Here is a 13,526-nt window from a genome sequence, read left to right as displayed (position 1 = left end):
AATATCTCTCTCTCTCTCTCTCTCTCTCTCTCTCTCTCTCTCTCTCTCACACACACACACACACACACACACACACACACACCTTCACATCTTTTCTCAGGGCTAAGTGGCAATAAACTTAGCACCAAGGTTTATGGACATGATGTGGGAATAAGATGGCTGATGACATGGGAATAAGATGGCTGCATCATGGTGTCCCAACATGTTATTTCTCATATGAAATGCATGTGTCTGGAAGAGAATGCAAAGGTTTAGAAGGGAGTTTGAAATATACAAACTCCTTTGCATATCAGAAACACACAGAAATGTGAGTAACATTTCTACTTACTTGTTAGGTCAGAGATGGGCTTATCATCAAGAGTACATCAACGGCTATCTTCACTTCATTAATGAGTTGATGTACTGAAGGACTGGCCCTTCACACAGGAGAGCAGCTAGAACTACCATTCAGCTGTGAATAAAGTAGGCAGCAAGTAAAAGAAAAGCATTTCTCTAAAAAAAAAATCCACTGATCTATTGGGTCCCATAGAGACATCGGTTCAGCCAATGTACATTTCATGTGCAATATACATCACACACTGTGCTCCCAGCTAAGGTTACCAAGGAGAATCAGACACAGCCTTACTCTGAGCAATAGAAGGCCAGAGAGAAAAAGAGATATAAAACAAACAGCCACAGAACAATATAACCTGACCTGATTTTTACTGGAAATTATCAAAGACTATTAAACCAAACAAGACCTCATATTATAACAAAGCAACCTTCTGAACATTTTAGAGCCCTCAAATTCACCATCTCCAAGACAAAGAGATTCCATATCGGTAGGTCACAAATGCTCCCAAATAAATTCACTGCAACAACTTGCTAGGCATTATGATTCCCTTCCAGGCACCTTCCTGTAAACCTGCCACCAATGGAGTACCAACACTAGAAAGTGTGGTAGCACACCTCTCTCTTTTCCTGCTACTTGTGGTCAACAGTCTAGAAGGAGTGTTTGTGGGTCCCAACAGATTTTTATTTCAAATCCCTTACTCTCTCTCCTTAACACTCATTCAAGTCTCTAGTCCTGGTGCTAGATATCATGGAACCTGAAAAGGTCCAGGCATAGTATAGTAATTAAGAAAGAAGAGGCTGAGGGCATAAGGAGCAAAGTAGATTAAATGTTATGATTAAGGAAGAGAGGGTGGAGGAAGTCCTCCATCTTAAGAGATCAGGGCAAGTGCAGAGACAAAGTGCCTTCAAGAAACAAAGGAAAATAAAAAGCCAAGGAATTCATAATATGCTACTAATGAAAGGTAGATCAACTGGATTGAGGTGATGAAATGGAAATTTATAGTATTTACACTAGGTTACTCTAGTAATGCAGCCACCTCAATGTTTATAGCACCTCAACTCACAATAACTAAACTGTGGAGCCAATATAGATGCCCTTCAATAGATGAATGGATGAAGAAACTGTGGTTTATATACACAATGGAATATTACTCAGCATGAAGAGAGAATAAAATCATGGCATTTGCAGGTAAATGGATGGAGTTGCAGAATATCATGCTAAGTGAAGTAAGCCAGTCCCAAAAAACCAAAAGCCAAATATGTTCTCTCTGATAAGTGGATGCTGAACCATAATGGGGGGGAGGGGCCAAACATGGGGAAAATGGAGGAATTTTGATGGGGCAAAGGGGAGGGTGGTATGGGAAGGGAGCCTGGGGGCAGTTAAGATGATGGAATGAGATGGACATCATTACCCTAGGTACTGTATGACTGCACATATGGTGCGAGGATACATCGCGTACAACCATATATATGTAAAGTTGTGCTGCAATTGTGTACAATGAATAAAAATGCATTCTGTTGTCATATATACCTAATTAAAATAAATAAATTAATATTTACACTAGGAATTAATAGAAGTAAGTAACACAGTAGCTAAGAGCATCAATTCCTGAGCCATCAGTTACAGGTTCAAAGCCCAGCAGTGTCACTCATGGATGGTGTGCCTGTGAAAATACAACCTAATCCCTTGGCACCTCAAGTTTCTCATCTTTAAGTGTGAAGAATGCTTTCACTTTCCTCATAGGATATATATTACTGAATGTTTTTAAGTACTTGGGATGAAGCCTTGTTCATAATAAATGCTGCATAAATATTTATTAAATAAAGTGAATAATTCAATTATATTCTTTGAAAGAAGCCATTCTAAGAGTAAATACATAGACTTCATGAGTGTCTCTATCACTGTGAAATATTGGAATGTGTCTGATGGGTCAAGTGTCACAAAGGAGGTGACATAGAGCAACACAACCCCATGTAGTAGACAACTGGGGCAGGGGTAGGGGGAGTTCACTGAAGATGATAAAGAAAGAAAAAAAATCTAAAGACTAGAGAAAAGATATTTCCCATTTGTTTCTGAGCAGCAAAATAGGCAAGCACTTTTGAGTAAATGCTGTGCTTTTGTTTTTGCTCCATGGGCAGCAATCAAGAAGTCCTAGCTAATCAGGTGCAGTGGTGCAGGTTTGTGAACACAGCTACTCAGGAGGCTGAAGCAGGAGGATTGCAAATTCAAGGCCAGGCTCAGCAACTTAGCTAGGCCCTGTCCCAAAATAAAATAAAAAGGACTGGGAATGTAGCTCAATGGCAAAGTGTCCCTTTATCATACCTAATACTGCAAGAAGAAAGAAAGAAAGAAAGAAAGAAAGAAAGAAAGAAAGAAAAAATAGCAAGCTTATATGAGCAAGAGTATCCCATTTTGACTTGCTGTATCTGCTTGAATGCAACCTTAAAGATGTTGCACAAATGTCACCTCTCATAACACCAACCCACACTGTCAGTGCTAGTGCCTTGGCCAGCATCCTCTGCTTTCAGTGAAAACTGACCTATATGAGAAGGACCATGTCTTTTCAATTGACTCTCAAGGACCTTCAAATGGCAATGCTTCCTTTGCCTCCACTTCTCCATTAGCTAGCATACTGTTTCTTGTAAGCATTCAATCATGTGCCCTTGGAATCAGAAGATCCATTTTCTTTTGTATATAAAGTCCTGCCTGAAAAAATAATTTATTTTATATTTTATTTTACTACAAAAACTTTTCTTTTTTCCTCCTATTTCTTATTATTTTACCTCATACTAAGTTATTTGGAGATTGAGACTACACAAATACATTAAATTAACATAGTCTGTAGATTTTAGAGTTTATTTAATTTCATTGTGGTCTTGAGCCTATGAGCTTTGCAGTAATTTTGTTTGCTATTTGTATCAAGTGGTACAAAACATTCATATCATCTCTAACTGTCAATGATTTTTCTCTGTATATGAGATGATGTGACTTTTGTTTCCACTTTGAATATTTCATGTATCATCTTCTGGAAAAATTCCAAAACATTTAGTGTAATTGTTTTTCTTATAAGGAACAACTCCAGCAATGTATTTTCTTCATTGTAAGAGGCAAAACAAAGCATACTTTTTGTCATCATCATGATCACTTATTCCATTAAATACCCTTCAATCTTTAAATTAAAAGTACACTCATGGAAACACTAATAAGAAATGGAGTCAAAATTAAAGGAGTCATTCTTCATTCAATCAATAAGGCTCCATTACAGATATTCATCAATTCCATTTCTATGTCAGTTATTTTAAATTTTTTTCTTGTCTGGGTTATCACCACATAGAAAGTTTGTTTGAGGTAAGAATTTCGTTTGACTTTTTTTTTCTTTTCCTATAGGAAGGTTTAAAGATGAAGAAGTCATGTTTGCCAAAGTGTGTAAGAAAGACAGGGGAGAAGATAAATGTAAAGCTTCAGAAGTCATTAGGAACAGGGTACATCTCAGAATAAGACATAGATGTTCTTGATCAAAGAAAATGAAATAAACTGAGAGGCAAAGGACATAGATGATGAGCTAGCTGGCAAAGAATTGTGAAACCAAAGAGCTATCGATCTCAGGCATGGCCCACTGAATCACACTCAGTCTTTCTACACTAGAGCGATGAGAAATTTACAACTTTGGCCTAGAAAGTGCTTCTGAAATTTAAACCTTTTTCATCTTTACTAATCTACTTTCATATTTTTAAAGAAACGCTAGGATGATTGTTACTGACCTTACTTGATTAAACATGATACAACATGAATACTTCAGTATTAAAATATTTTCTGCTTCTTAAGTAAATCTAAATTAAAATGCACCACCAGGAAAATTACATGCTTCTAATGGTACTAATCATGCAGAAACTGTAGTATTTAGGAAACAAGGAAAATACACACATACTGTTAACATTCAGTAATTTTATAGAAAATAATCTCTCGGTGTAACATATCTTTTAAAAAGTGAAAGGAACACAATGGCCTTTTCCTGAAGAAAACATATCTTTGGATTCACTTACCACCATACAGGAGTGAATTTGCACATGCCAACTTCATCAGAATTGCTTTGTTCTCAAATTTGGTAATCTGTTTATTATCTAATTGAGTTTTTCCATATGATCTTTCAACTTGGAAAATTTTACTTTCTCAAAATATTAAAGTGTCTGAGTTTAAGTGTTGGAGAGGAAAGAATTAGCAATCAATATTTTTACCTCCTGAGATTTGATTGATTACTTAAAGGATTGGATACACATAGACCTCTAAACTGCTAAAAAGTAAATAACACTGAGCAAATCAATTTGGGATGTGAATGGTAAACTTAAATATTATCTGATCCTTGTAAGCTGACCATGTATTAGAGGTAAAATTCCTTGAATCCACATTCATCATCAGAGTAAATTAATTGAATATAGAGGTGTGAACTAACTTATTAAAAATAAGGGAGATTTTCTATTGAAATTCCCAATGAAATGCTAATAGCACAGTTGAGTTTGGAGGCTTTCTTAACGTTCTTGTTCTAAGAGAATGATTAAAGGCTACTAAGAAATGTGCAAGAAAGTTCGGAATCTCTTAAAAACTCAGATACTTTTAAAGAATCCATTATCAGAGGAAAAAGGGAAGAAGGTACTAATTTGTACCAGTAAGCCAATTTCCCTGGCCTAAATACTCTCACCTTGGTCAATTTCAAGATACCAACATGGATTCACTAACCATGGAGTTGGGATGAGATGTGCAAAAACGGCCTGCTTCAGCACACCACTGACCCTGAAACTCCTCCTCATCATGTTCAGATTAATCATTAATCATCCAGATTAAAGCTGGATGTCACGCTAACACAAAAAGGATAAATAAAAACTAAGAAACACAGTAACCTTTCTGCATGCAAAATTTAAATGTGTAAGATGGTAGTGGTTATTATGCGGATATTTTTACAAGGTAAGAAAAACAAAAGAATTTGAGCTGTTGACATGTGTAGAGGTGCTACCAAGAGGTAGGAAAATCTGCAAAATAAGCTGTGGGTCCCACTGCACATGAATTGGATATGTGTAATCAGAAGAAAAATCACCGTTCCTAGAAAATCTCAGGTGCTCATGATGGCTGGTTGGATGTTCCCTTGACGACTGCTCTGGTTAATCAAGGGTGTGAGCGAAGCTCTGCTCAGCAGTCCTCAGGAATCATCGCAGAGCCTTTTATCATATCAGTTGTTCACAGGAAAATGACTTGGTTTTCTCTGTAATGTATTAGTAAATATATTTGAGGGTTTTTTTCCTCCCTCCTTTGTTAGAGGAAAGACTAGTTAAAACCAGCTAAAATCAATTACCCTTGCATGACTGTCATTCAGGGACAAAGAGTCTTCATGACAGCCACTTATTAAAGACCATGAAATGCTTTATGTACTCGCTATTTGTATAGCCAGGCTGCCCAGTTCCTTGATGCTCTCAACAAAAAGGAATGCTTCAAGATGCTTTTGGTGTGTTTATGTTGCTTTTGTTTGACAAAGTGCCTGACACTATGGCTTTTGTGCCTGATTAAGTTTTTGCTCTGCTGTAACATTCAGGTTGTGCTGAGTTGCCCTAACAACCTAAGGAAATATGGTTGTATTGAAAGGTATGTATGAAAAACATCACATTCTTGAACAACAGTTTCTTAAATTTGCTCATACAGCAATGACAGTGGCATTAGATATGTTAACTGAGAAAGAAAGCAGTATGTCTCTGGACAGTTTCATCCACATTGTCTGATGTATAATCTTTGAAGCATATTTTTCCATGTTTTCTAGTTACAAACAGAAAGCTAAAATAATCACACTATCAATTAGATCCCAAGTTAGTCTTCCTACGGACCAAATACCTTTCAATGCCTTCATATCTGTCATGTATCTTTACTGCCATCTGCTGACATTGAGTCTCTAGGCTATCAGCCTCCATCCCAGCTATTCTCACACAGAGCTGAACATTTGGCTGAACGTGGAGATCAGAGCTGCTAACAAACAAATTCATCCTCTCACAATTGTAAGCCTAACCTAGGAAGATTCTTTTAAATGAAATTTCTGAACTGGCACTTAATGAGTTAGCTATCTATTATCTTCAGAGCAATTGACATATATTCATTTGGTAAAGGTTAAGACTAGTTATTATTCATTAGACCTTCAATAGCTATTAACTTGGAGATTCATTTAACTGCTATGTATATTGCAAGTTAGCTATATGGAAATCTGATGTTTTGCTTTACTTAAAAAATCTAACAGGAAAGAGAGAGAGAGATGGGGGAAAGGAGGGAGGAAGGGAGGGGAAAAGACAGAGAAGTGGTGAGGGAAGAAGGGAAATGGGAGGGAAGCAAAAGCAAAGGAAGGGAAAAGATGAAACAACTTACTAGCAAATTTAATTCAAGCTCAAAACAGCTAAAATCTAATATAAACGAGCCAGGATCATAGCTGGGTAATAGCCAAGCCTAGTGACAAGAAAAAAGAACATTTATGTTTTGCACCTGTGAAAGCATTCAGTATTATCATCAATTTTGCAATATTCCCTAGAAGCAATTGGTGCTGTTCAATTCTGTTACTGTTATACCATGACTTCATGCTGCAATTATACGTGAACTATGTTTTCTGTGCTTTTAGCACAACAATGCAATAGTCCTTTAAAGTGTTTAATTTCATTATGGTTTAATGCTAGTGAGTTGTATAACTCCCAGACTTGACAAACCTAACATAGATGACTTGGAAAGAAAAAAAAAATCCGTATTTTCTATTTTTCTCTGAAAGGAAACAAACCACTGTACTTGTGGGTTTTTGAAATATACCACTGGAAAAATATGTAAGACAGATGCACCCAAACGCCTTTAGCACACAACAAACTTGAGATGGAAAAGCCAAAGAAATTAGGCCTTTCAAATTTAAGCCTATAAAATCAGAAAGGTACTTCCAAATGGCTTGTTTAATTTTTTGTCATTCTTCTCCTCACAGATCAAAGATAACTTTCTGTTTACATGGCCCTTCAAAGGCAAGAGCTTAGGGGTTTTTTTAATAATCAAAAAATTGTTCCCTTTATTGAACAATATTATGGTACAAAATTCTGATGTCTTTTTCAGATTTAAAAAATGTAATGATATTAAATTCTATTATAGCATAATATTTAAAACAACACAATATTCAAGCATGGCATTCAAATTTTTCACAAAACACATTTTTTACCAGATTAAAAATATTCATATATATCATTTGTATATCTTTATGGGGTATATCACAGCAATTCAATATAGGTGTACAAGTTTTTTTCTTAATATCAAAATGAGTGGGATGTCTAGTCAAGATGACTTCGTAACTTCACACTTTGACACTCCTCCTCAATGTCTAACACATAGCTGTCATACAGAAAATTTCTAAAAATAGACAACTAAAAGCATAAAGCCAAGTTCAAAACAGGATAAACATCTCCCCTAGACAAGAAAAAGAGGAAAATGAAAAGTAGTAAATGAGCTAAAACTGCTGGCTTGCCAAGATATAATCCTAGAAAGGGAAGCTCAGTGTGCATAGGGGAAAAGAAACTACTTGCTCAAGAATGATTGTGAAATATTTTATATAGGTACAGAGATGATAGGTAGAAAAGGAAGAAGGAAGGAAGGAAGGAAGGAAGGAAGGAAGGAAGGAAGGAAGGAAGGAAGGAAGGAAGGAAGGAAGGAAGGAAGGAAGGAAGGAAGGAAGGAAGGAAGGAAGGGAGGAAGGGTGGGCAAGCAGGAGGATAAACATACAGAGAAAGACTGCAATCTGAGATTCTGACTTAGCTTCCAGCCCAGAAAGACCACAGACTGCAGACAAGTAGTAGGTCCTGAACTTCACCAAGAATCCTCTGTCAGCTGTGTGCATGGACCTGTAGACACCTTCAATATCATTATAGGACAGAATTACCAGTATCCATTATCCAAGATTCTGGTCTAGATGTGAGAGGATCTGACAGGACTCTCATGATGCAGGCAGGTTGGGCATAGCAGAAGAGCACAAGAGAACAAGAGTGGAAATAAGGAAAAGAGAAAAAAAACAAAAACATTCCCATTCAAAATGAGCCTGCGCATGATATTGAGAATGGAACAAAGCAAAAAACTCATGCAATATGAATCACTCTAAATAATTCTTATGAGTCTAGTAAAAACTGTAAAATAAATATTTGTAGGATGCCAGAATGCACAAATGAAGAAATAACTTTCAGCTAAAAAAAGAAATTATAAAATCAAATAGGCAGAGAGTAAATACAAAAATTATGGAAAAGATTCAAAATCTTGAAAATAAAAAATAATCAGAAAAATTTAAAACTCAGTCAATAGAATAAACTCTATAGTCAGGAGACAAAGAAACAAATGATACCTGAGAATAATACTGGACAGAGAAATTGTGATTTATTTTAAAGAACAAAAACAAGATTAAGAAATTTAGAAGATACATATATGGCTTCAAAAAATGAAATGGAAAAGTCAGGGAATATCAAAAAGCAATATGTGAAGTTCAGTTAAGAATTTTTACAAATGGAAAGAATATATAATTTCTAAGATCAAAAGTGCATGTGAGTATAGAGAAGAATTTACAATGATTAATCCACACCCACACTCATTATCCCAAGTACATACAGGATCTTAAAGCTGCCAGAGAGAAAAGTTAAAGTAACAAAAGAAGAGCTTTTACATTGAACTGAGAATGGCTTCACATCAGCAATTGAAAGCAGAATATAATCAGATACTATATTTAAAGTTCTAAAAGAAAAATCAATTTAAAATTCTCAGCAGTTAAGCCATTATTCAGGGGTGAAATGAAGTGTGATATGACGATGGGTTTACTATCCACAGATACAAGAGGTATTAAAGATACTTAGGAAGAAGGTAGGTAGAGAGGTGAACCTGGAGGGAAGGCATAGAACCCAAGAAACAACAGAAAAATGTTGCCAAATTCGTTAGACCTTTAAAAAAATCAATTTCCATGAAAATAGAAGAGAGACAGAGGAAGAAAGGGAGGGAAAGGGGGAGCACAGGGGAATCAATCAAGCCAATTGATGGATGAGTATGTATGAATATGTCACAATGAATCCTGTTATTTTATAAAATAACAATGCATCAATTTTAAAAATGAAAAATACCATAAATAAATAAACTTCAAAATCAATTTGAAAAGTATACGTTCATCTTACGGGGTAAAAATAGAAAATATATGTTCTATGTCCAACATTCATAAAATACAAATTAAAAAACACACAAATTAAGCATCATCCTTAGTCTCAGCATATAGTGATAGCCATTGAAAATATTAGTGAAAGCAATTCTGGTATCATCTCATTGCATATTTTTATAAATTTATGTCATATGACTCAAATTGTCTTCATTTTTCTATTTCGCACATACATCCTTCCATGTAAATTATTATCCTATAACTCTAGCATAGGAACTGAATAACATTAAATTATATAAAGTATTTGACTTAACTCATAAACCTATCACATCCACTTTTCATTTATTTACATTTTTACAACCCTTTCCTTGGTTTTTGATACGCAGAATTCACAGATTGTTCAGGTCCTTCTAAAAGTTTACAAATAAAATGTCCTTTACAAATCAAATGTTTCAGCCATATTGGTTAACATTATAGATCTAAAGAACAAAACTGTTAAGAACACCAGAAAAAAATGTTCCATTCATCAAGTTTTACTTTTTAAAATAATTCAAATTGAGTATTTGATTTTGAACTCCATTACAAGCAATATTAGTAGAAGTAGATGAACACTTCAACTTGACTGTGTAATTTATTTTCATAAAAATCTCTTTAGAGATCCCTGTCTAGTCAGCAAATAATTGCTTTAACTCAGATTTTAATATTAGCACTGAATGATTTATGTACATTAAATAATGTGATTCTCACTAACCATTTATGAGCTAAGAATGATTATCTCCCTTCTGTGGATAATCACACTTCAGGGAAGAAAGGTTAAGTGGTTTGCCTAAGATCACTCAGGCAGTCAATGGATTATCTCAAAATATGATCCTTGAGTCTTTAAATCATTAGACTGTGCAGACCTCAGCAATACTTGAAAGGCATAAGGGATATGCACTTAGATTTTTCATCAAATGATTTATATGGCAAAATATCTAATTTGTTTATAGAGTATTTTTGTTTCTTACAACACAATTTAGTATATAAACAAATACAACATAGTATAAAAATGAATGTGATAAGAATCTCCCCATGGGGAAAACTCTTGTGGATTTAAAGTAGCAATTTCCAAAATAGTATATAAACTAAGCAGACAATAGAATCAGCTATTTGTTGAAGGGTCAGAGGGAGAAAAGGAGGAATAACATAAAGGAGATAAAGTGACTTCCTTTGCAGAACTGCAACTCAGGTTCAGATTCCAACAAACTCTAAATGAAAGCAAGAGAAATCATATTGTTAGTAAAGACGTGCATTCCCCAAATCTATTCCTTCCATCTCCAGTAGGAAGCATCCATGCATGTCAGCCTGACCATAATCAACGACAATGGCAAGTGGCTTCATAGATCCCTACAGTACAGTTCACACAAACTGGAAACTCTTAGAATTTAAGAATATTCCGAAGTGATCTGATCAGAATTAGAAATGACTTTGGTAAACTTGAGTGGAAGCCAAAAAAGTAGTAGAATGATTTATTGAAGGAACGCTATAAGATTTGTATTTTTAGGTAAGAGGACAGAAGGAGCCACCCAAGAGCTAGGCATTTTGTAGGAAGATAGGGAAGGGAAGGGCTCTGGCTTGTTTTTCTCCATTCATCTAAGCCTATAGTTATTTAAATAATAATAAAATAATTTAACCAATAATTATTTAATAAAATTGACTTTGTGTGTTTTAAAAGTAGAATGAAAAATGACTCAGGTTTACCAGGAATGTTCCTAGTTTTTGCACTGAAAGGATCAAGGCAAACTGGAAAGACTGTTCAAAATTCAAAGTAAAATTTAATCTATGATCACTGTCCAAAATTTAAAAAAATACAAATAAACCAAAATTAGAATTAATATTATTCACATTCTCAGTATGCAGAAATAGCTATCAATAATATCAGTAAATATATTCCTATTATCTCTACAGAATAAACTTCATAACAGTGCCAGTTAATACTGCTACATATGGCAAGTGTCTAGGTAATATCATTGGAATTGTCTTTTAAAATTCTAAATGAAGTGTTTTAAAAGAACGCCAAGTACTTTGTTATATGTGCCTATTCATCTGATTGCATCAATTTAGAAACTTCTGATAAATTTTCAATTGTGTGTTGACCATTTCTGCTATTCATTCTTCAAATTCCCTTAACCTTACACTTTTCTTTATCTCTGAAACAGTACCAGCTGGTACATTAGCAGCATGCTTTCTGAGTTCTGATAACTGTATCACAGTGTAATCTCACTGCTCAGGGGTATGCAGCCTTTCATTTCTTATTCCATTTCTATTTCCCCTGTAGGCCAAGGAGGAGAATTTTCTACCTAGGGAGTTTAGCATCATTTAACATTGATGTTACTTGTCCAACAATCTCCTATGTGAATAAGACCATATGTCAACCACAGTTAGCACTTAAAATTTATCAATACCTACTTATACACATAAAGCTCTTTTTGTTTTGTAGGGGATTTAACTTTCTGAATGCATTTCAAGACCTGATTGAAAGTCAGGAGGAGAGAAGGAAAATGAAATGCAGTGTTAGAAAAAGAAATATATCTTTTATCTATCCGAAAATGTTCACAGTTGATTGAAGCCATATTTCAGGATTATTGTGATCCATAAAGTACCTCTCTCATTGAAGTAGTACTTACCATCCATGTGTGAAGTCACTCTATTCTTGCATACAATAATGGCCTCTTCTGTTTTACTTCTAGCTTCACGATGCCGGGTGACAGTCCTGGATTTGCCTGTATGATTGAAATGGCTGTATATGGAAAACCTCCATTATGGAAAAAAGACACAGAGGTTCCGGATACCTCTCAGGTAGGTCTGCAAATATCTAGTTTCAAATGCTAATTGTGCCCTTAGCATTTCAAATAACTATTCACTTTATGTTATTAAGCATTAATCATATTTCTCAGTGGAACAGATTATTTGTAAAAACTCTCAGCAAAGCACCAGAAATTTTATCTCATTCTTTAGGTTATAATTAAATATTTGACTTTGCCTATTACTAAAATGTTTTGTTAAACTTGAAAATAAACTGATTTTTCTGTCACACTTTGAATTTAATATATTGTGCTTGATTTTTAAAAAAAAGACAATTTAAAGAATGAGAAAGTAACAAGATACAACAACTTACAAAACTTATAATACAAAACTTGTATTATTGTTTTCATAGGATGTGATAGTACTCTTGTAGTCTTGTTTACAAGCCCACTCTCAGCCTTCTAGATTTGCACTAGCTGGGTATTTTTTCTTAGAAACATCAAATCAAGCTAAATTGGAAGAACAGAGGATGTCTGTCTCTCCAGAGACCAAGCAATCTGCTGAATTCTTTTCATTTTAATGATGTGGTTGGTTATATGCTTCTTAGTATGACTTTCTGGCAACAGAGTTAAGATAAAGAATTCTTGGTTCATTTGTCAATGTAGAGAGTTAATCTGTATAATTAGAGCTCTAAAGTGCTAATTTTGGTACACATTAAAATTTGCAATATGCACGGCCCTAGCAAATTGGAAATTTCATTTCATTTCCACTTCTTTTGTATAGTTTCTTGTTGTGTGTATATAGTCATCCAAAGGAAGCACACACAAACATCTAACATTTGTCTAAGCACATTATATTTTCCAAACTATGGCCAAACTATGCATTATCTCATTTGATATTTACAATAACACTGCAAAGTAAAAGTGATTACCTCTTTTCTATGGCTGAGGAAACTGAATATAGACTTGTACAAAATTTTATAGTAATAATGACAGAGACTTGACTCCAGTCATTTTGATTCCTTACCCTTTTTTGTTTTTGTATTACACTCTACTACTCTTGACTTGCTACTGCAGCAAAGTTAAAACTTTTCAAGTGAGTTGTTTACGTAGAAACAAAGTTATTTCATGTTTTAAAAAGTCATGCCAAGAGAGATAAATATTTATACTCAAGACCTGGAATATTCAAGTGGTCCAAGATATATGAAACACTCAGAGTTTTTTGAAAAAATTC

General features: G+C 34.6%; 1 protein-coding gene across 1 annotated transcript in view; it reads left to right on the top strand.

Moving 5' to 3' along the window:
- The window catches only part of Eys (eyes shut homolog), a 1,560,564-nt gene that overhangs the window by 1,304,531 nt on the left and 242,507 nt on the right, over positions 1-13,526 (top strand). Inside the window, 1 exon segment of the mRNA XM_015487393.2 lies at positions 12,239-12,347. Within this exon segment, the coding sequence (XP_015342879.1) occupies positions 12,239-12,347 (109 nt within the window).

This window comes from Marmota marmota, unplaced genomic scaffold (genome assembly GCF_001458135.2).
Source record: "Marmota marmota marmota unplaced genomic scaffold, marMar, whole genome shotgun sequence".
NCBI classification, from domain to species: Eukaryota; Metazoa; Chordata; class Mammalia; order Rodentia; family Sciuridae; genus Marmota; species Marmota marmota.
This window is presented reverse-complemented; position numbering and strand designations above follow the sequence as displayed.